The 25,710-nt window shown below is 33.0% G+C and overlaps 1 protein-coding gene across 2 annotated transcripts in view; it reads left to right on the top strand.

Annotated features, from left to right (window-relative positions):
• LOC131845916 (uncharacterized) overlaps window positions 1-25,479 on the top strand; it is a 101,046-nt gene extending 75,567 nt beyond the window's left edge. For both annotated transcript variants that reach the window (XM_059195075.1, XM_059195074.1), the window contains exons 4-6: window positions 7,934-8,027; window positions 23,532-24,277; window positions 25,344-25,479. In XM_059195075.1, the coding sequence (XP_059051058.1) occupies window positions 7,970-8,027; window positions 23,532-24,277; window positions 25,344-25,454 (915 nt within the window). In that variant the 5' untranslated portion in view covers window positions 7,934-7,969 and the 3' untranslated portion in view covers window positions 25,455-25,479. The remainder of the gene's footprint in view (window positions 1-7,933; window positions 8,028-23,531; window positions 24,278-25,343) is intronic.
• Window positions 25,480-25,710: the final 231 nt, after the last annotated feature.

Genomic DNA, 25,710 nt, shown 5'->3' with positions numbered 1-25,710 from the left:
AAATTATTACATTTAAACCTAGAAACCCTACCAACTAGAATATATATAGCACTTTTAACTGTCTAATTCGTGAAAGCATCATGGCCCATTGGTACTACCGCGACTTTGACCAAAAGATCGTGATCTCGAATCTGGCAACAAAAATGTTGTAACTCCCGGGTGATATCATTATCATTACATAGTAAAAAAAAATTACTGTCGCTGTCTGTCTGTCCCTATGTATGCTTAAATCTTTAAAACTACGCAAGGTGTCACTACACTATTTATTAAAAAAAACAGCTTTAAAATCCATTGCGTATTTTAAAGCGGGTTTTTTTTAATAAATAGTTTAGTGACACCCGGGCAAAGCCGGGGCGAGAAGCTAGTAAACATCTATAACAAACCAAACCAATCCGAGAGACGACTAAGCTCATCTCCTGGAATATCCAATTCAATATAACGAAGCAAATGTGGACATGACAAGTGGTATGTTCATAAACGTTACTATATCTAGAATAACAACCATGTATAATTCCAAACTTCAATTTATCGTCAGACAACATAATTTATCTTAGTTTGGACAACCCTATTCAGGCTATCTATTCCAGTTCACAAGCTGTATGGACCGGGGAGCAAGTTATATAGGAAGGAATAGTTCATCGACTTCTTGGAGAGAGGCCAGGATACGATTTAATTCAGCTTTAGGTTCATTATTATGGTTCTGAACATTTTGAATGTATTCACTATCCTTTTATTATGCTTTTCTCTTTTGTTCTTTTTTTGTTCTCTTTTATTGTATCCGGGCGGATATGATTTGCTAGGTCTAAATTAAAAAATATATGACTTTTCTTTCCTTTTTTCCTTTAAATAAATAAAATAATATTAATATGTAATTCCTTACTGCTGTAGTAGTTGGTACCACTTCGTTTTTCCAGAATATTTTAGCCACGCACAACCATATTGTGAAATCACTTACCAGCAATGGTATTTCCGAACCGATACGATATTTAAACATTCAAGAAAAGAGCTCATTCCTTCTGAAAAGGCAAGCAACTCACTTGCAATTCTTTTAGTATTGTGGGTGTTTATGGGCAGCGGTAATAACTTAGCATCAGGTGAGCCGCACTATATACGTATTATAAAAAAAAGTATTTTTATTAAAATATTTTTTTACTGTATATGAATCACTAACGACATTAAACGACACACTATTCTGTTAAGGAGTGCTTCTTTGTATACTTGTATAGGTATTTTAGAAGTAGAAAGTTAAAGGGTATAAAAACAACGGTGTTTTATACCGGTATATCGTTTTTTAGTTTTAATGAACTAATTTTTGTAGAAGATATATAGTATACAATTGAGTGCTAAATTAGTCCAGTTCATCACAGCACTGGTTTCCCTGGAGAAGGCTGTCTCTAAGGCGTTTCTATATAGATAAAGATTACACTGCAATCCTTAGGAATCGGGTAAAATAATTAGAACGGATGCTAAGAGATGATTATTACATAGCACAACTGATTCAATTAAACGAGCGGGTGATACCAGTTTTATTATAATCTTGCTTCTTTGAAATTGAACTGCGAAGAAGCCAACAGCTAGAGTAGTGTTGAATATTAGTCGAGAGTTTGTATAAAAAAGTTGGAATATTTCACTTATTAATTAAGAGCTGTCCCCGCGGTTTCGCTTGTGTGTAATTTATAACCTATTAATTATTCTGATGTATAAGCTATATTATTGTAAAGTTTCATCAAAATCCGTTCAATACTTTTTGTATAAATGAATAAGAAACATCCACCTATCCAAACATACTCACAATTTTTTTTCGCGTAATATTAGTAAGATGCAGTAGTTCCATTGTCAACTTTCGATGTTGTGATGCACAACACTTGACATTTCAGAATAAATTCACTAATCATAAAGAAAAGATATATAAGTTGGAGTATAGTATATATAAGATATATATGGATTTGTATTATACATAGCTTATAAGGCTATAGGCAGGCATATCTTTCATATAAAAACAACAGCTTCTTCAACACTATTGTTGTGTGAAGGGCATCACACAAACTAACAAAAAACAATCAAAACCGTACATCTAAAACCGTACCACGAGAACTCACTTTCAAGCGAGCGAGCGATAAGACGATCAGGTCTCACCTAACGCACCTTTCTGACTGGGATTCTAGTTATTCATATTTTTAATTTAAATAGCAAGCTATGGGATTTTCTATAAATCATTTTGTAGTTACAGATAAGAGCCAAGTTGTAGAGTTCGCAATTGCAACTGTTACTGAGTCTGTATATAACGACAAAATTGTAAACATTTCAATCGAAGGAGTCTTATTAGTAACATTGTTACTTAATGAAAGCCAAGGTAAACACGTGCTAAATCTGTACAGATTCTTTACTCAGTGCATGTAGTTAAATGAAAATATCCTAACGGACTCACATACATGTAATACTGGCCACATTTAGACGTTATTGTCAAATCTTACTCTTAGAATATCTCTTATTTTTTAAGTCTCTCCCCATAAAAGACGAGTGACAGATGTACTTGCCGCCTGCGACGTCCTGAAAATAAAAACATATGTTTACACATATTATTACTCCGTTGTCATAGAGAAGTAAGTATTTAGAAGATTTACTGTTTAATAATCAGTATTATAGTATAAGCGAATATTTAAATGATATATTTTAGTTTTTATGCAATATTGTAATATTTAATACTATATGTATTAATAATAGTCAATTATATGTTATAAATAGCTGTACACGCGACTTCGTCTGCATGGAGTTTAATTTGTTTTACTAATATAAGAGATTTTTTCTAAAATAAAAATAGCCTAAGTTATTCATTATTACATAAGCTACATAAAAAAAAAGTCCCGTCAAAATAGGTCCAACCATTACAGAGATTAGCCGGAACAAACAGACAGACAGACAAAAATTGTAAAAAATGTTATTTTGGTGTATGTACCGTATTTATATTCATATGCACATAGTAAAAACGATTATTTCATTATTACAAACAGACACTCCAATTTCATTTATATCTATAGATTAGTTATAATAATAATTTTGTTATGTTTGCGTGCCCTAACAGGGTCCATAATAATCTAAAGCCAATTATGAACAACTTTCACTGTAATATTATGGAATGCAGTAAATATTGAGTATTGAAGTTCATTAGAGTAACATTACTTAATTAAACAACTCGAAAATACAAGTAACCATTATTTACAATCGAGTACCCATAGTTACGTTTTTCTATTTCCAAGCAGACTAAAACTCAAGGCGGGACCACTCGTTTTCAAGACTCTTTCCAAAGAAACGTCTAAAGGGAACCCACATCTCCGGGTTTTATGTCAACGCTGCATACAACCTTTGCTATCCTCGCTTTATTTATAGAAGCACACTCGTTTCTAGTGTAGACTCTACGTTGAAAACTAAGAACTCTTTCATTTCGAGTCGTGTATATGCAAGAAAGCGGAGAAGGCTAAGATTAACTTGAAACACGAAACTTTAATCTTGTATATTATTGCTATTATTTATATATCTCACTCGATGTTTCGGTCACGTTATACAATCTAATGAAGGTAGTTGGACAAACTACTGAAACCTGCCAACATTGATATCGCTATATTCCAGTCGTCTTCCCACGTCTAGTGCAACATAGTTGAAACTTCATGAGAGGTAAATACATTATTTACCATTATTTTATTCGTGTTAAGACCCGATTAACTTTCATTATCAATACGTGAAGCAAAAAGTTTGTACTTTCTACAAAAAGGGTTAGAAACGGTTTGCGCGGACGAGTATGAATTTTCGCACACTTATAGTTTATGGAGAGAAGGAGTGCAGAATGTTTTATTTTTAATTATGTATAAAAAATACATTAAATCTAGAAAAAAATAATTACACACACTACCGTGGATTAGACACACCCACTAATCTCTTTTGTTTAATTGTTATTGCTGGTACAAAGATAATTTTTTACTTTTTACGGCACGGTTCGGCTCATCTGATGATAAATGGTTTTTTGCTACGATAACGATTTACCATCAGATGGGCCGTATGCATGTTTAGTACTATAAAAAAACATAAAATAATTAAGAATGACTGTGGCACGATAATGCTGCACCTCGTTTTCATCGAACCTTGACGGTTGCACCCGAAAATTGTAATGGCGTCACGGTCTGAGATTGCATTTAGCACAACCTACATGTTTACCTACCTTGATTATAGTCTTTATAGTACGATGACATACTCGGGGCGATGTCCTATTCCTTTGTAATAATAATATAATAGTAATAATATCTAATAGACAACTCACACAGCTCCATCTAGTCACAAGATAAGAAGAGCTCGTGTTATGGGTACTAGACACTGATATAAATACATATATATTTTTTTGTAAACAAAACAAATCAGTACAAATCATCATATTTATGAATACAAATGTTTGTACCGTATGAGGAATCTAACTCGCGATACCGACTGCCGTATATTAATATAAGGATATATAAAAAGGATACATCAGATTCTTTTTATATAAACGAACGTGAAAGATAAAGAAGTCATAACTCAAGAATTTCCTCTGAATCTCATTCTGTTGATTAAATACCAAGATCCCTGAAACAAACAAGGAGGAAATATTGCGAAGTTATATCATACTTTATGAGAGGTGTTACACCCCACCTGCGTTTATTTCTGATTAAATTTGTTTGCTTCCTAATATTCCGCGTTTATTGCTTCGTTATATTATTATTGAGCTTTCAAGGTCCGGAAGATGTTTGTTAGTACTCACTGCTGAATGCTGAGTATGAATCTTTCATCTTTATTCGCGAGGTTATTTCCAACCCCGATTATATTTGAGTTTATTTTATTTATCGGTATTTCTGTAGTATATGAAATTCTCTAGCGAATAACCTTACTTTCCTATGAGTCATCATTGGGTTTTCAAATGTTTTTAAAAATAAACTACTACCCATGTAACAAATTCATAATCATTACATACTATAAAACAAAGCCGCTGTCGCTATCTGTCCGTCCCTATATATGCTTAAATCTTTAAAACTACGCAACGGATTTTGAAGCGGTTTTTTTTAATAGATAGACTGATTCAAGAATAAGGTTTATAATAATACATGCACACCCGTGCAAAGCCGGGGCGTGTAGTTAATTAATGAATAAAAAAGCCTTCCTAAAATAGCAAGAATATTACATGCATTTCCTAATTATTTATATACATCCAGATCCATCTCCACTTTTATTTATTCTATTTGTTAATTAAATTAATTTATTATTTCTATTATGTTGTTGTATTCACGTTCATTATAATATTATTAGCATGAAATAACATTTAACATGTCATTAGTTTATTTCTTTTTTATTTATGTATCCATTTAGTTATCTTCAATACAGGCCTCTTCCAGCCTTCTCCACTTGTCGCTTTACCAAGTCTCGTCCAAGAGCGCCCCACAACTTTAATGATGACGTCGTTCCAGCGTTTTTTAGGATCGCTAGTTAATAATAAGAATCATTTTTAATGTACCTTAGTAGTTAGTTCGTTAATTAGTACTTCTTTTTTTGTGATATTATGAAAATGATTGGAAACGTCAAATAAATCTATACAACTACTAATCTAATCTAAATCTCTATCTAAATTTTATTGAATGTTTTAAAGCACAATTTAGTTGAAATGAGTTTGTAGAGAGTTTGTTTTATGAATTAATTGGTTTCTAAACGTAATATTACTTGTATATAATTGAATTTACTAGTTATGGCACTTCTTTGTATTAGTTTAATTCGTTCTTTGTTTAAAAATAATGTACATCTTTCTAACAACACATGATCAGGTAATTTCTTCTTTTCTACGCATATTTACATTATTCTGTAAAGTGTGTTGTAATAGCTATAATATATAAATATAAAAGTGAAATATCTTTTCAAAAACAATATTAAATTTCTTTTTGGATGTTAAAGTCTCGTACAAAAATCCAAAACTAAAACAAACACCTAAAAACTAAAGCAAATTTATTTTATATTTATCAACATAAATAGAAATACTTAGCTCCTGAAACATTATAATTTTGTCAAAACTCATTTCAGGTGCTATAATTCACGCCAGTACTTTGAAACTGTTTAAGTGGTGTAACAAAGTAGAGACGTCTAGCGGGAACAAAAGTAGTAGAATATCTTTGAGTTAATATTTGTAATGGAGATACCATTACAAATATTATTATTTACAAGTGAATATTTATTACTCCAAATTTACCGACTCCAAAAAAAAGAGGACTGGATTCTCAAGTAGGGTTGAACTTTTGTTATTTGTTACTTCATTACTCCGAAATTTATAAACCGATTTAAAAAAAATCTTTAGTTTATTTGAAAGAGTATTATACTTTCTGATTGGTCCCAATTTTGTTTGAGTTTTTGAAGTTGTTGTTTTAATAGAATTAACTCTATGCGGTCCTAAACTTTTCATCCAATTTTGATGAAACTTTGCTGATTTATTCTGCATACAACGTCAGAGGTTTCTGGCATGAAAATCTATGTGTGTGTACGTCCTTATATTAATCATCAAACAATAGACATAAAATTAGGCAAATACGTTGTATTTGAATGTAGGATAGAAATGAATATATAATTATTCAATTATATTCCAAGTAACAGAAGTATAGTTGCAAGCAGAAACTATTCATAAATAAAAAAATATACTATTAATTTAGACAAGACAGGTAAGCTAATTAAATGCACCATTAGACATGTTTCTGATTAGTTTTCGGTTAGATCTCACAAACGTTAGTCTGCTGATACCAAATTGACTACAACAAGGACAATTGCCCGTACACCCAGATATTGATTAAAAACTTAAATGTTTAAATACACCATTAGACATGTTTAAATTAGTTTTCGGTTAAATCTCTCAAATGTTGATACGAAATTGGCTACATTCATTCATTTATAATTTTAGAGCTGTGCTCTTGTCGCTGGGGTCTCGCCACCTTCCACGTTCTTCTATCAATCTTTTTAGCTGTTGATACAACACTACTCCAACTTTTTCTTTAACTTGTTTGATATAGCTGTTTCTTGGTCTTCCCCTTCCTCTCTTTCCATCTATTTTTCCTTCGATAATGTTATTAATTAGTTCCGTCGTGTCGTATCAAGTGCCCAATATTTTTCCCCGCCTATTCTCAACAATATCTATGATCTGTCTCTTTTCTTTAATCCTTTCAAGCACTTCTTCGTTCCTTATTTTGAAGTGCTTGAAAGGGTTAAAGAAATTGGCTACAACAAAGCAAAAAAATGAAGTTTAACAAAGCGCTCTCAGTCTATCGCATAAACCATCGTTCAATAAACGTTGCGCTAATGAGTCCTCGCACTTGTGAACTTCACAGAATTCGTAATAGCATTTCTTATTGTTGTCACCTGTAGACTCGGTAATTGTGTTGACTTTTTTATTGATAGAACCAATTTTTTACTTCAAACAAAAGCAACACAATTTTAACTTTATTCTTTTTACAGAGTCGAATTCATGGGTACCTTTGTCCTGATTATTTTGGTCTCCAAGCATTCTGAAAATTGAGTAGATGGATTTTTTAAAATATATACATATATTAAAAAGAAAACACCCAGACCGATACAAGCAATTATTCCTTCTATTACCTAATGTTTTCATTCTCTTTCAAAATATGGCGGACAAATATATTATAAACATTTCGTAAGATTAAATATCATTTTAAATTGTCAGTTATCGACCACCGAGAATATATACTTATTAAAGTACTAATATCACTCTTAAAATATATATCTCTTAATCCTCCCAAATGGTACATACAGAGACTGTATGATCTCTATAGTGATGTTTTTTATTATACGGTGGCTTCCACTTATGATAATATGCTATATTTTTGCTACAAAAAAACACTAATTATATTTATATTTCTTTCAGGTCGGAGTTATCAACAAGCACCGCAACGCTACTATCATGACGCTGCACTGGTGGATGCATTGGTTCTGGGTTACGACGCTGCTCATTTTACTCAGTAAGTTTCAAAAAGCAACTTAAACAACAAAATTATCTTATACATTAACGACTTAGCTCTAGATGAGAATTGTACGCCGTAAAGACATTATGAAAGGTCAAACTGTAACATTAAAAGCATTTAGTAACTAACAAACCCGACATTTAATGCTTTTACATATTTGAGTAATCCTAGACATGAGTAGACTCTGTTATGTACCTGTATATACATGCATACTAATATGCCAATGCATTTAAATTTAAAGTGTTATCGGAATCGAAAACTGTTTTCGGATCTATTTTCCGTGTCATGACAGAATTTTTTTGCGAGCTGCAGTCCTAGTCAGAACGCCAGCAATAATATCGAGCACTAGGTAACCTTCCAAAGACATGTGTAGACTATCAGCAAGGATTCAGACGTCACGAATACATCCGCTATTCGAACGGTTTCTATTTGAGCATACAGAAATAATATCAGTGGTAAACCATAGCTAGTAGACCTAAGCGAACGTCTAAAAGATAGCGCACTATGTCAAATCTGGAATCATAGAAAACGGTTCTTTACCCGCATTGTCCAACAGACGTAGACCCTTAAGCAATCATGATCTTGACATAGATCAAGGCTTGCAACACTTTAGCAGCCTTCTCAAACAGTTACATTAGCTGGTGAGTCCACTCAAGGGTAAACAGATTGGTACTAGTGGTGGACTATTGGCTCCGTTCCTTGCAATATTCCTGTTGCATTTATCAAGATGGGCTAATTGGACAGTGTTATTGTTAATCATATTATTATTATCCTCCACTGTTACCCCGTCAGCGTATATATGTATACCATTAATGCAGTCGGATATATTATTATACATTTATTTTTTAACATGTCGAAGACCGCATTGAAAAATCTTATTTCTCACATAGGGACCGGCATTTTTTTTTATTATTATTAATTACGTTATTTTTTAAGTTTTTAGTGTACAATAGTTTGAGGTAGACATTATTTAACCCCTAGATTTGTTTCAATTAAAGTGCTCACGGCTGATTACCTAGTCCCAACGTGTAAATTTACTATCTTTGCGGAGTGACCAACCGGTGGCATGCGGTTTTCAACGTCTTAAAAAATCATTGCTTCGTATCGTACAATGATGACTGATAACCATTCAAAGCAACTATTAAGGCTTTAACTAAAGCTGAATGTGATATGTTCCAGACATGAAATGACGAGCTCTCGTATTTGAATTCAAGCGATGTCCCTATTTGCATATATTATATTACATCTCATATACTCAACACGGTTCTCGTATTTGAGATAAAAAGATCAAAGGGCGTTATTTAATATAAGATCTATATATTTTATTCAAATGTTCTTGTCAACCTACATTAGAGAGCACGAATTTTTGAATTGTAGTGTATTCTTTTGTTTGGCCGAGAGGAATGTTTTTACTAATATTATTAAAGTAATGGTCTGTATCGCTTATAAAGTACATAATAGCTTTCAAATCAATGCCTGCAATGGTCTCAGACTCCGGCATTCCCATATACAAAAACTTACAAAATTCACACTCTTTTAAATAACTATACGAATAATTACTATAGATGTGAAATATGTATATTTATTTGATTGTTTTATGTATTTGTTGTTGATTTATTTGATTAACATTGATGTAGATAATTGACTCAAATGATCGGAACTATACTATACGAATAATAGTGTTATTCGCTTGAACATTACCTACACTAAATTTTTATTCCAATCAAAGATCTTTCCTTCACATGAACGAGAGTAATAATTAGTAGTAACCTAAATATATCATGTTACTGAATGAAATAGTAGTAATGATTCAGCATACGTGCGTTACTATACTAAACAACTTTGTGTAGCGCCAACCAAGTTCTAATAATTGGATTTTGTGCTTAGATAACTATACATTATTGGCAATGGAGAGTTGGTCGATAATCACAGCAGTGAGGGTCCTATTCCAATTAATTGGCTTGATAAACCAGTCACTCGAGCTCACTTCTAAAGAGAGTGGTTCTATATTGATATTCGCAGTAATTACTTGGTATTAATCTGTAACCAGACTAGGATGAAAACATTCCGTTTATAATAAACTAAGAATACTTCGATATAATTATATTACTAATAATTTAAGATACTAGCCTAGTGGTTTACTACCCTGATTCACACCCAAGATATAGCCAGTTCAAATCCATCCGACACCGACACCGACACCGACATCCTTTATGTGTAATTAAATTTCTGAATCACTCTTCGGTTAAGGAAACGCTGATATCAAAACCGAGATATAAATCCACAAGATTCACGTACGGCCCAGTCACTGTTATGACTTTTTTCTATATGCGTGTATTATGACTTAAGGTAGAATGGCAATTAAATATTTTTACCTCAGAAAGTTGCCACCACTTTAGCGCATTCAGTCACAAGATTTTAACCTTATGTGCAGGATGTTAGGCACAAAGGAAAATAGGTGGGCCATAGTCTGGGATGGTGTTCCGCAGTTTCACCTAATAAAGCCTCTATAAGTAGTAGCAGCTAACTCTCAGTCACCATGGAGTGACACTATCTCAATAATTATTCTAATCATCTGTACCCTTCTTTAGAAGTGAGAGAATTTTCGTGTTCGTTCTAATAGAAACGGTAGGTGTATGATAATGAGCTGTATAGATTAACGAAACATTTTTTTAAATCCCACATACAAAGATTACATAAACACAATATACTCCTGCGACTTATCGGTCTGTATTTATATCTTTTCGTACCCCCTGCTAGGTTATTGTGGTCGATTTGATGGCTATCAAATGGTGATCAAAGTTTGGTCACCTAACGCATGGTGCATTAAGATCCTAATGTATAAAGCGGGCTCACATTATCAAGTTTAGACTCGACGGCACTTAATTATTTTATTCTATTCTAGTTAATGCAAGAAAAATAACACCTTTACTGGCAACCCCATTTAACATTAATAAAAAATATTTAAATGTTTAAATGATTTTTCGAGATAGAAGTAATAAAATATGTCTTATGTAAGTACATAGTAATAAAATGACAAGAAGCCGCAAGTTGGCATAAAAAAGAACCCAAATCATGTCTTCTCCAAACACCCATTCAATATATCACACCTTTAATAATAAACTGCAGTAACTCAAATATCGCAGGTTTTCGAAATTAGACTTTAATCGATCCTATTTAGAGTCGATTTTCCATTTTTTTTTTGTTAATGCCAAGTGCGATATGTACGAGTGGATTTTATATATATAAATCCTGCTCGTAAGTGCGTCGAGAAAATAATTTATATCTCACTTTCAGAGCATTCTCGGAACTCGTTTCTGTTTATTTTATGGCCACGATGTAGGCGTTGAAATTAATGAGTTTTTCTTTGATGTCCTAGGGGTAGCTATTTTCAATCGAAAGGTATAAATTTAAAAATAGTTTATTGTTATTTATCGATACAATACATACAAATAAATGAAATTGAAGTGTCTATTTGTAATTGCAAATTAACAGCTTTTTGCAAATGTACTTACATACATATATATATTTTCTGTCTGTTTGTTCTCGCTTATCTGTGAAACGGCTAGGCCATTTTTAAAAGGACTTTCATTCGTAGATAGATAATATTATAAAAAATAACTTTTATTTTAGAAATTATATCGGGATTACCTATTTTAAAAATTATTTATTAATGTAGACCTTTTTTTACTTAAGCATTTTTTTGTATTAATAGTTATGGTTTTCTCCTATCATCCAGTTCAGTTTCAATTGAGAAGAACTGACAAAGAAACTTAATTAATTTGTTTTTTTATAATCACTTTGTTAATAGTTTGGTGTCTACCTAACATTCAATTGAAAATACCCTACAACTAGTGTCATGCACATTTACCATTTAAAGTAATCGTTTAGTAACAGGCGTTACTCTGGAAGTATGTTTTAACAGAAGTTTTAAATTTATTTAATTATATTTATTAATGTAAAGAATGTCCTTTAGTTAAATGTTATCTTGGTAAATGCATTCCACACGCCCTGTTATGTCATGTAGTACATACAAAGAAAATTGTCGCATTAGCGTCGCTCTTGCATCGCAGTGTCGATCGTCCCAGCGGCGTTGTGATGAAGCCTTCATATAGTAGTTTAACCATCTGTTGCATTTACCAATAATTATTCCCCCAATATCATTTAGCGAAATAAATTCCCTCCAAATATTGCATTATGTATGTTACCAGAAAGACGTTTCGAAAATAAAATGGATTAACGTGCAACGACAAATTCACGCTTGATAAATTCCAGACTCGACTCTTGAGTAGTGTATTTATTATTCAACTGAACCTTTTCAGATCGTTCTCGACGAAATATGATTATTTCCTCGCCCTGTTTTGAGTTTTTTGCTCATCTCTCTTTGGTAGATTAATGGATAATGATGGAATTATGTTTTCGCCTGCGTTAACGGTATACTCTAGCGAAGTACCAGTAGAGGATGATGATATGTCTATATTTAGTTAATTACACGTTATATTTTAACATCCTTAGCTAGAGAGAGACCGTCTTCTTATCATTCCGTAGATTCACAGTACGGAATGAACCCATTAGGATATAGGTACCTCCGAGCAGCTCCCGGGATTTGTGACCTGTAGGTTTAAGGGGTCCCTGAGCTGACGTATGTCATTACTCACCTTCATCGCTCGTGTTTCTCTCCTTTCCCAAACAAATTTGGTAGGAACCTGCTCCTACAGCTTTAGACACACGTTCTAATATAAAACCCACTACTAGATAGGCGAATATATTTTAGAGAGATTTTACTGATACCTCTCGCTCCCACTTTAACCGCATATAAATTAACCACATAGCCATTATTCGTTAATTCCTTTATTAGTTCGTTCATTCCTATAATACTTCTTTGTTTTCATTGCATTGCATGGTCTTTAGTTATATTTATTTCTCATGGTACAATGAGCTCTTCCAATATTCTGTTAAGAAATGTCTCAATTAAGAAAAGACGTAATAAAATCGACTGGTACATTTTTGTTAACCTCTTTCTCCCCAAATTATTTTCCTCATTCCTAAGGGTTGTTGTTGACAGCTCCGCAGAATTACTTTTCATTACATCCCTCCATCTTTGTCAGTACAGGTGTCAGTGTCAGTCAAACCCTTAGTGAGAGTGTGAGCGTAATTGTCAGAGCCGATGTCACCATTTTTGTTATAGTATGTATGTATTTATATTCTTAAAATCAATATTTTAATCTTTATGTACAAAGTAAGGTTTGTTTGAATCTGTATTTTAGTGCCTCACACTAAAATAGAAACTAATTACGAAGTAGTAAAAAACTTTACTGTAATTAACTCAGTGCATAATTGAGTTAATAAATAATTCTGTGAAAAACTAGCCGAGTTTCCGTAAAGTCGGGGTAAAATATGGTTCCCTAAGGACGTGTGGTGCGGTGTTTGTTGGGAAGTACGAACCTTGGAAGGTTAAACCGCGTAGGAACTGGTTTGTAGGCCGTGCTACGGTCAGCGACACGAGAAGCATGGGTGTACTGTTTATCCTAGCGAATTAAGGGCTATAGTACACAATCCCCTGTAATAATACTTGTATGCAAACACTTTTGTACCCTGTCTAAATAGCAATTCATAGGTAACTAGTTAACCCGTCCAATTTCGTCTGTGCCGCATTTTCCTCGTTTTTGCAACATTTTTCATTAAAACTTCTTTCCTATTGATCATAGTTTGATGCTGTTTGAGGATGAGGCTACACCTTATCCTCAAACATCAAAAAAACAACATCAACCATACTCTTAATAACATTAGTACCTATAGACTACGAACTATCCTACCTTTGCACACGTATAAGATAATTTGAAAGTTATTCTATAAATGATAGTAAAATCGTATTTAAATTCTAGGCGTAATGACAGACCAATGATAACAGTGATTTTGCTATATATGTACTATTTATAAATAGTTTTTTTTTTTTGAGATATAAATAAGTAGCTGTTCTCGCGGTTTCCGCAAAATAGTAACAAACATGCATCCATACACTGACAAACTTTAGCGTTTATTACATTAGTAAGATGTTAAGACTACATGATATTAACGGTTTTGTGGTACCATTGGTGCTGTACTGAGTCTTAACCTGAACTTAATGGCAACTTTACTAATCTACATTTGATTGTCGCACTCTACAGTTTGTTGACATTTTACATTTTTTTTTTTAATTTATAACACTATATTGCACTGACATAGAAAGGACATTAACAAAATTAAAACATTAATAATAAACTAAGTACAAAAGGCGGTCTTATCACTAATGCAATCTTTTCCAGACAACCTTTGGAAAGAGATTATTTTTGAATTTTTATGGGTTTTCTCTTGATTTGAGGAAAGATACAAGAGGGTATCTGAACAATCGGAAGGAGATCCTGAGTGGATAATATTTGTGGCATGAGTTTTCTATCTGCATTGAGCTTTTTTTACTTGGAGAAAATTCCTCATGGAGACCAGCCTACCCCTGGGGAAGCAAGCGGGTACTGTGAGACTCCTACTCACTAAAAACTCCAAGATGTCCCCTGATGCCATATGCCGGAGTCACGCGATGGAAACAGTCCACCACGACTGCAGGGCATCTGCATTGACCTACCAAAAATGTTTGTATCACATATCCAATTTCGACCATAACTAAATAATATTGAATTAATATTAACTGAACATTATTAATTATAACTAGAAAAAAAGGAAAAAATCCAACGACAACCAAATCTGTTCTGAATTGCTGAAGATAAATTCACTTAAAATACACACATACCATTTGGGAAATTTCCTATTTTTGAAAAAGAAAAGAAAACAATTGGAAAAACTACTTTTATTTCCGATACCAAAATATATCGTGTGGTGTAGCCCTTAACTGAGACTTGGAATGTTGGTTTACGTTTGCCTGGATACTTACCACAGACTTATTTTTGCAGCGCTATAGCAAAACAACACTATAACGCTTTATAAGTCACAACAACAAGCTAAATGCAGACCTCTTTAAGTGTTATAGGCTCTAAACACTTTTTTTACCAAACATTTTAAAGAATATGTAACCTAATTATCACAAATCTATATCTTCTATTCTATACTTATAACTATGTAAAGATGTCAAATCTGTACATGAAATATATGTATTTCCAGAATAACTATCAGGGTCACCCCCTGATAGTTATTCTGATTATCTGAATATCTGATTAGTGAGATAGATACTGATGCCAAAAATGCAATCAGTAAAATGTTTGTCTGTCTGTCTGTCTGTATGTTCGTTATAGAAACAAAAACTACTCGACGGATTTTAACGAAACTTGATACAATTATTCTTCATACTCCTGGGCAGGTTATAGTATACTTTTCATCACGCTACGATTAATAGGAGCAGAGCAGTGAAGGGAAATGTTAGGAAAACACATTAAAACCACTGAACTGTGAGAAGGATAGGTTACTTATTTTACGAAAAATGACGGAATAAGAAGTCGCAGGCAACAGCTAGTCTAAATTAATTAATGAGAAGGTTCTATTTATTCATTTTCATTAATTTCATTCAGCTACTAGCAACACAAAAATAAAGAAAAAATATCAGTAGTAGTCTGTACACTGTCTGTACTATCTTTGGACAGAGTATTGAAAAGTGATTGTAAATAAAATATAATCTAAATCTACTAAAATAAAGTTATTGTTATACCAACCAAGTTATTCTCGTTGTCTGTCTAGCTTTTCCTAACAGCTGTTTACGCACTTAACTAGATTACTTTCCTAGGTCACCTGCTAATAAATATGTTTATGCTGACGTCAACTCACGTAACTACAGCATATTATATAGGTACTATTTCATAATTTATTCTAGGACGTACAAAAGTACATCGTGTACTTTTTCTACCCCCCTCCGATCGATCCCCCATCCAATTCAAACGAGGATCGAAATTACGACGACCTGAGCCGAGGTTCAAACCCCTTTGGTGCCCTCAAAAGTCGTATCCATCAGGCAGGAGCTGGCCTTCAGCCGCTCCATAAGTCCTTCCGCGGGTTTGGAGTGCCATTTGCACTCGCCCCCTAACGTCCGGTGAAGCTGTAAAGGCCAGCTGCGGCCAACAGCATTAGAGTAGTCCGAAAAAAAAACTTTTTCTACCTAAAACGGCAAATCAATGAGATTGCATTCTGACTGAGCGAGAGTTTGTGCAAAGCTACTTGCTACTTATAAACAGAAATAATCTTCAATAATAAATAGAAATTATCTTTATTCTATATATATTATGTATGTATTTATAAGAATATAAAAGTATTTATTTACATAATTTGTCTAGTACCCAAAAAAAAAAGTTCTGCTTACCATTGGACTAGATGGCGCTGTGTTAATTGTCCGCACGGTTATATTATTATATTATTATTCATATAAACTTGATATAAGCACTTTTGGATGGCCTTATTTTTAATTCTACTCATTAAGCATACGATATCGCATGCCTTCTACTTTAACAAGTAATAGGTATGCGATAATCAACATATAAACCGCTAAGCTGTGATTATTTGTGCAATCAGATAATAATAAGCGTCATAGTGCTTATTTTAAGTTTTTTCTATTTCTTATTTTCTACATCATAACTTTTTTTCTGTGTCCATCCTGCAATCAGTCGAGACTATGAACGGACCACATCCGTTAAAGGTTACGTCGCGGGTAATGTGATTCGCAATAGAATCATCATTTCTTTTGGTGGTCCTGATTAATTATCAGGTTCCAGTAACCTATGCCTTTTAAGTCGACATATATGGTCGGCGACTATCAGTTGGTTGGCCAGCACATTAGGATGATTTACTAGCCGTGCTTTGTATTTGGAGTAGCAGTGTTTTTAACTCTTCGGCTACTGTGTTTGTATTAAGATATTCTATATATTATATTTATAATACACTTACATACACTTTTTTATCTATATACTTACGTCATATACATAGAAAACACCCATACCGATACAGATAATTATATTTATGAATACAAATATCTGTATCGTACGAGGAATCAAACTCGCGACCATTGAAAGTAAGGCGATGTGCTAAACAGCTGTACAATTATGTAGTTCTTAATGATTTAGAATGACGTCAAAGTTGATGTTTTTTTAATTCCGCCGAGGGTAGTACACCTTTGTCGTCCATTATCAAGAGTATTAGGCCATAACGCTCTACAATACTAGTTAATAGTACTTATTACAGGTATATATAATTGTTAACATGAAACTAGTTAATAGCCGTAATTATTAACAAATAGCAATCATGGTAATTACTAAAGATTTCTTTTTATGTAACTGGAATGGTAAATCAGGCGGCCCACCTGATGGTAAATGGGATTTCTTGCCTATACCTATATCGATAGGGTCCCTATAATATAAGTTACTAGCTACTTGCCCCGGCTTCCCCCGAGTGAACATGTTTTATACATATAAACCTTATTCTTGAATCACTCTATCTATTAAAAAAAACCGCTTCAAAATCCGTTGCGTAGTTTTTAAGATTTAAGCATACATAGGAACGGACATACAGCGGCAGCGACTTTGTTTTATAATATGTAATGTTTAGACATCTTCGCTAGTTTAGTTGTGATCTATATTTTTATAGATAGATAGATTTTTATGCTTTGGGGGTCTAGCGGTTTAATGGTATTGGACGATATTGGGGGTAACGGATTCCATTCCTCGTACGGTGCAAATATTTGTATTCATCACTATGATTGTTTGTAGCGGTCTGGATGTTTTCTATGTATATTATGTGTGCATTTACAAAAATAATGTATTTATTTAGTTGTCCAGTACTGATAACATAAGTTCTGCTTAGTTTAGGACTAGATGACTAGACGATAGTGTGTATTTTCCAGAGATATTATTATATATTCTTATTATTAGTAGTATGCGTCTATAGGCTGCTGTGGTTAGTTTTTTAGCTGTAACCAATCTATGTAGAAGTAGTTTTACCTCAAGAAATTACTTTAGTTTTATCATTGCCTTGCTTTTATCCCATTATTTGGGGTCGGCGCAGTATGTCATTCTCTTCCACTGATCTCTATCGGCCGTCATATCTGAGCATACTCTCCTCTTAAAACACTTTAATCTGTACATCAAAACTAACCCCCATCAAGAACAGCCTCCTACTAATATTTGCTAATAAAATAGATACGCGTACAATAACAAAACTGTAAATTTGCAAATTAATAAAGATCGAGATAATCCGACCGTATGCGAAGTTGTATGAAAACAATCCCTTGGAATTAATTCCCACCTAATTGTTTGCTGGTATCGTCCATAACGACTCCTTTGTTACGTCCTCCATCTTGCTACTTAGCATTAATTAAGTTGTTAATGGCTATATTTAATTAAACGTGCTTCGGTCTAATCGAAAAGTCAGAAACAACTTTAATTGTGATGAAACGGTTGGTTTAACATTCATAAATTTCCATTACAGCTTTATTATAGTCTGATTTTTATACTATAATAATAATTGATACATTTGTGAACGTTTTTGGGTGCAGTACAAGATGTTAATGAAGACATGGCAATTACAAAATTTGCTTATATGAAGCGTAGAAATATTTATTGAGTATTAAACTACTATACCCATCACCATTTGTATAAATTAATATATGTATTAATAAAAAGCGGTAAAGTGCTAGTTTTAATGGGATATCGATGGTTCGGAATATAAATTATATATAAATATTTTAATTAGATGCAACTGACTTATACCAACAATCACTAAATGGAAGACATTTAATAATTTTTAATATATTTCTTTCCTATATATAATATATATCCTTTCCTATATAGGCAGGTAAGCGCCAGTTATTTAAATATTGTATAATTTAAAAGTGTATTTTTATGAATTATAGACTATATTTCTAGTTTTAAATACACAGTAGGATACTCACATTAATAGTATAGGTACGATGGGATGGGAAAAATAAGAGAAAAAAAAACCTACTTCAAAGCAAATATGATTAAACTCAGGGTCACCCTCATTTTGCAGCAAACACAACTGCAACCCTTAATTTTGTTAACCCTACGGGTCGTGCCTCAGTAAATAAAAGAGGTTGTATTTTCACCGCAAATAATTGAACCTAAACTATGTAGGTCCCTCTCTAGAGGTTGTGTCAACTAATTTAAAAGGGTCCAATATGCTTTTAGTTATTTACAAAACCTTTGTAATTAACTAGCTTTTAACGGAGCTTTGTATGCACGAGATCCTAATTTGACCCAAAAACAAGGTAGATAAGTTATCACTTAAAATACTGTTTTACAACAGGTTGTGCTAATGGTCTTACATTTACAATCAATTATCTATGTAGGTGTGTAAATGTAGCGACGGGAGTTGGTTACATGTAACAACGACTTATGGATGATAATGGAATGGTGCACCCGCTTGCGCTAACGGTTTACGCTGACGGGGCACCAGTGGAGGATGATAAGATGAACATAAGGACTTGATCACGATTAAGTTTGTATTCGAAGTTCCTAGGAGTAAAATTGGTCAAATTGATTTTTATGATTGACTAGCTATGTCCCGCGGTGCTACGTGCTTAGTATATAACTTATTTTAACTATCAATGTAGCCAATCTATATAGGTGCAAGAATTTTTAAATTCTGTCAAGTACTTCATGAGTTTAAAACATTACAAAGAAATAGACAAAGAACCAGATTATAGATGAAAACAGCGTATGACATTATATTTTAGGACGTAAGACGATTTGTTGTTCATAAAATAGTGTTTGTACTATCAGGACAGTCATTAGTGGTATGTTTAGTTTTCGTACAAATAGCGGTAGATATATACGTACTTATGTGACCTACGTCGATATAATTCCTCTTTTTTATCCCTGACCCGCGACCCGCATTGATCGAAACAATGACCCAGTCAGAACAGCCATCCAATAGCTGTGACGTGCGTATTTCTATGAGATTCTATTCAACTGTGATAAAACAAAAGAAAAACCTATAAGATCTACTCGTAAATCGTAGCGGCGGTCTAGTTTCAAGATATGAAAAGATTTTATGGATGGATGTTCAACTGTCAAATGATGCATTATTTTTCACAATAGGTCCAATTACAATCGCTTTAAAAAGGCAAAGCGTGCAACAGCTTTACATAATCAAGTCCAAAATGTATAAATAATATAATATAATGTTTTCGTCTGTTTTGCTACTATTTCACTATTATTTCGACAATTTCTTCTAGGAGATTTATATGTGTAATATATAACGTACCTATCATAACACTTCCTCCGTCATATACACCCGTGCGAAGCTCCGGTAGTAAATTATACACTATCTTAGTCAGAAGTCAAAAGTCTTAAACAGAATTGCCATCCAAGAATGATACTAGTTCATTTTTATTGATGATTATGAAAGCACATATTGTATCTGCGCTAATTGGCTGAGTCAGTTTAATCCTCATGACAAATTCACCAGGAAATAACTACTTTGATATCCAAATAGTCACACTTGGACATCGACCTGGTCCTCCATCCCAAGAATATGGTGTAGTATGAGGATATAGTGTTATTAATTTGATAATTGAAGATATAATTTCTTAGCGTTTGACGTCATTGTAGAGAAACATTGTAGGTCAAGATTTAGGGATATGTTTTTCTAAATCAGGTTTCAAACCCCATACAAATAAAGTCGTCGGCAGTGATCAAGTTGTTTTGAACGTGAAATGGAAATAAATATAATAAATTTTGGACATACATCGCTACTAATTCTAATATTGTGATTGCGACCCAGTTCGTAATATAAATCCACAGTAACTCACTATTCGGCTCAAAGCTAAAGGAAAAACAACGTAATCCACTTTTGATGTTTGAAGACATATCTCTATCTAGCTCCTTTAGCGTTCGATAAACAGAGACAGGCGATGCCGTAAATATAAATCCCATTATATCCTTTTCACTCTGTAATGTGGCAATATCCAAACAGAGGGTTGTGTGGTATTTATTAGGCACTCTAATTTCTTACCAGATTACCAATTGTGGGATGGGTTGTTTTCGATTAGTCAGGATCTTTAAAACTACATAAATAGATACTTAAATAAATTGTCTAATAAATCTAACAAATTTCTCGTGATAGAGATTTCATAACTGACCTGACTGACTCCATCTTAATAAACTGCAGTCTCATTCTGATAGCGCAGACGGCAGCACTATGATCATTATCATTAAATATTCAAGACTCGGAAAGGGGTAATTCAATCTCATTAATTGGGAGAGCTCATAAACTACTGGCTAGATCTTAATCATATGAGAAGCACCAGCTTTCAAATTAGAGAACAATAATTAGAATTGGTTTTAGTTGAGAAAACCCCACGTGATTTAGTAACTTTCGTAAGAACGAAGTGGTTAGAATCAAGTGAGTTTTTTGCGTCTGGACGTAAGTGGATGGAATAAGTGGAAATAAGTCCTTACTTATTTAAGGTTCTGTAAATGGACTCTTTATTTCAGAACTTCGTGGCCAACGTTTGTTTCTGACAGAATATCCCTCGTTTGCGGGCGAAACAATAAACTGAGCTATGATCATTATGTGTGATGCGACGCACACATGATTACCAGTTTTATTGCTCATTCACATTTGTTCTTTTTGTGCCATTATGTCTTTTTTGTTGTTATGTGTGTGCTACAGACACATATAAATCGTATGTCTATCTAAAGCTGTTCTATTGATATATTAAATGAAAATGGAAATCATGTTTACACAAATTCACTTAATTTGAAGCAACTACAACATTTTAACTAATATTTTTAGCCTTAGGAAAAATTGCATGCACATTCGGCATAAAATTTTGGCATATTGGCAAAATTTTAAAATATTACACAGGTAAAACTTTGTGCGAATAACGGCATTGAAGGTTTGGCTTTCCCCTGCTCTTTCTGATATGCCCTGGTTCTAAGAATCATAGTCATGATGTTAGATAGCCCTAAACGATGCTCAATAATTGGTTTATCCAATATATAAATATTGGAGGAAAGTGGATTGTTAGTAGTCGACTGATGATCCCATTGCTAGCAATGGTCATGTCAGGTTGATCTCCACGCTGTTCCCCCTTAAAACTATTATAATAAATTCCTAGTGAATTTGTCACGATAGGCTAACTGACCTGCCCTTCATCTTATCATCCTCCGCTAGCGCCCCTACAGTTTAAACCGTTAGACCATGCGGGTGTACCATTCCATTATCATCCATAAAAAAATATATATATATTTAAATTTTAATAAAAAAGACTTGACAAATAATTGATTGTATGCCGCCACAGTTTTAAGCTTATATCTTAACGTAATGAATATGTATACAGTTCTTGTTCCAGTACACGACGCTCGTATCTCGTATCGGATATCCTTACCTCTATATAGTTAGCGGTGTGAATATTAATTAACGACGATGCAGGTTAAATGAATGACAGACTCAATTTTTCAAATCTCTGTAAAGCTATTTTTGACAGACAAACATTCTCATAATGTGGAATAGTAATTTCTAATTATACTATTCTGACAGTAGTATTGTAAATATACAGAATACCTTGTATACAATAATTGTGCAAATTTTAATTGAGTTATTATTTATTATTATTTTAATTCTGAATTAATATCGTTATTCGCATTAACATACATTTTTACAAGGTTTAATTATCATATTGATCCATTAAATCGTTATACGAGACCAGGCCAAAATCTAATGACTCGAAATTTTAATTTGAAGTGATTATGGATTAAGAATTTGAATTGTAAACAGTTATGAGGGAATAAAATAAGAAGCTTAATATAATGAAATAAAGAAAGCAAATTAAAGTGCACGGTCCATATATTTGTGAAAAAAAAACAGTAATTTTAGTATTAAGTATAACTTCATGTCTAATATAATGTGTATTCTAACATTATTTGTTTTCTATTATAATCATCATCATCTTTTCGTCACCTTTTGTATTTATTCCTCAGTGCAAACGTTGTCTGGAACAGATTGCTTAAGCGATAAACCTGCCTTTTGTACGTTCTCACTCTTTAAATTATGGTCATTTCTGGTGCAATAGAGTTAATAAATAAATGCCTTCAGAATATATTTCCACTCGCTACAAAACAAACGAAATCCCCACGGATTAATTTCAATTGTTTATACTGTTGCGTACACTTGTGTACGGCATACATTTATGTAAATAACGACGCAGTATCATGAATTTCAAATGTTTTCAACAGAACACACAATGGCATTGAACTCGCCTTTTTCTCTATTGTTAGTAATCCTCGTGGATTTCGGTTTACACGAATGTCTGTTTTTTAAGCTTTTGATATTTATATAAACACAATAGCTTACATATCTTTCATTGTTATTTTATTGATCCTTTGTTTTGTTCTGCTGGGTTTATTATTAGAATTTTATTTATATTTATGTCTCTACTTATTATTATATGTGAAAATGTGATAAAGATTTTTTTTTTCAATAATAACCTAAATTTATTTGACATTCCAGGAGGCGGCAGTGGAACCCTTGCTGCGCCCCAGTCTGAAGAACTGCAACACATAAGCACAGACATTCAAGTTGATCAACAGAAACATTCAGAAAGGCAGGGTCGGGCTATGTACTTCACTAAAACTCCTCAAGTCGTCGGTACAAAACCACCGCCTACCAATGCAACGGAAAGTAACCAAACTACAAAAGAAATTGACAAAGTTGTTCGAAACACAACATCTAATTCTACTCTTGGGGTAACACATCCAGCAATACAATGGACTCCAGTAAACACTACAGAAATTGACAACGCTACAGTCACTGAGGTTCCTAATAATACGACAACAGAAACTAATGTAACAGTAATACCAATATACAATAATGTAACAGAAACTCAAAACAATACGTTTACATCAAAGAAACGTAATCTAACTCGACCGGATTTCGTTAAAGATACCACAAACGTAGAAGGAGTAGCGGAAAGCAGGATTGTGACTGAGAAACCACTATCGCTTGAAACGACATTCTTGCAGACACGAATACCACCGAATATAGAATCTTCTAGAAGAATCATAGAACCCAATGATGGGGGAATGGACACCGGGGCAATAGCTGGGATAGCGTTTGCTACTTTGGTGTTGGGAGCGCTAGCAGGCAGCACAGCCTTCGTTCTTTATAGACGGCGGTATTTGAACAAACCGCAGACTTTGAATGACAAGTGTTCGAATCCTGATTCCAGTGGATACCTTGATGATAGTACTATCAGGGTAAGTACATTATACTTAGGTAATACACCTAAGTTATAATCAACATATGAACATAATCTTATATGAATTTAAAATTTTTGTCTGTGTATAATGTCAAATATATTATACGAGCGATACCCGCGGTTTCACCCACATGACATTTATAGCCTATATGTTATTCTGATGTATAAACTATATTACTGTAAAGTTTCATCAAAATCCGTTCAATAATTTTTGCGTGAAAGAGTAATAAACATCCATACTCACAAACTTTCGCGTTTATAATATGTATTAATAAGATTGTATGTAACTATATAGTGTTATCATTATGAAAAATTACAATACCCTGTAGCAACGTTTTGAAAAAGTGTTTTATATACTCGTATTCATTTCTATCCTGAATTATTGATTTTGATTGCAAAAGTCATATATGCAATAATACATATTATTTAATTAAACAAATAATTTGATCTTGTTGGATTTTCTTGTCGAACAAGTAGGCATCGAAGATACGGTACTGTAGATTATTGTTATGGTAATATATAATAAGGAAAACAGAAATATTTATTATTATTTATAGACGTTATTTATAGTTAATTTTTTGTCATAAAACGATTAGATGCTTGATAAAAATGTCACAGTAAATATGGAAGGGGAGTTTCGTGATCATTAAATAACTTTTTTAACATCCAAGCAAGAAGTATATTAATGTTACCAACCCTTAATTGATATATAACTTGACGTAATTTTGCTTATCTATGTATGTTAGCGGTTGTAACAATTCTTATCTTTGTAATGTATTTTTTAATGTTATGAGATATAAATGTATATGTGGAATGGACAGACATCTTCGACTAATATTATAAATGCGAAAGTTTGTGAGTATGGATGGATGGATGGATGTTTGTTACTCTTTCACGTAAACACTACCGAACGAATTTTGATAAATTTTTCAGTAATATAGCTAATACATCAGAATAACACATACGAGTAGACTATAAATTTCATACGAGTGAGACCACGGGCACAGCTAGTATATTATATTACTATGGAAGTATAGGTCATAATATTTACTTGTTAATTTCAGGACAATTCCGAGGAGATGTACAGTTTGGACAACGACTCATTCCTGAACTCATTGGAAGCTATGACTATACAGAACTATTGGACCGACACGGTGAAACATACCAAGCTCTGATGGAAATCTACCAAACTACCAACTACTAACAATACGTTCATTAACATATATTGACAATCATTTGAAACAAATGATACTATTTAATTGTAGACATAATTAACATTTCTAATATTTAAATAATTTATAGAAAGAATATATTTTGTTTATTTATTATTTGAAAATAATGCAATAACAAAATATAAATGATCTGCAGATGAGATGACGTTTAGAAACGTGATAATCATTTAGGCTGTATCACTTATTTCTGAAACTTAAG

This window comes from Achroia grisella, unplaced genomic scaffold, assembly GCF_030625045.1.
Source record: "Achroia grisella isolate CSIRO2021 unplaced genomic scaffold, CSIRO_AGI_Agris_v1 utg487, whole genome shotgun sequence".
In the NCBI taxonomy this organism is placed as follows: domain Eukaryota; kingdom Metazoa; phylum Arthropoda; class Insecta; order Lepidoptera; family Pyralidae; genus Achroia; species Achroia grisella.
Note: the sequence above shows the minus strand (reverse complement) of the source record. Positions and strands in the feature narration are given on the sequence as shown.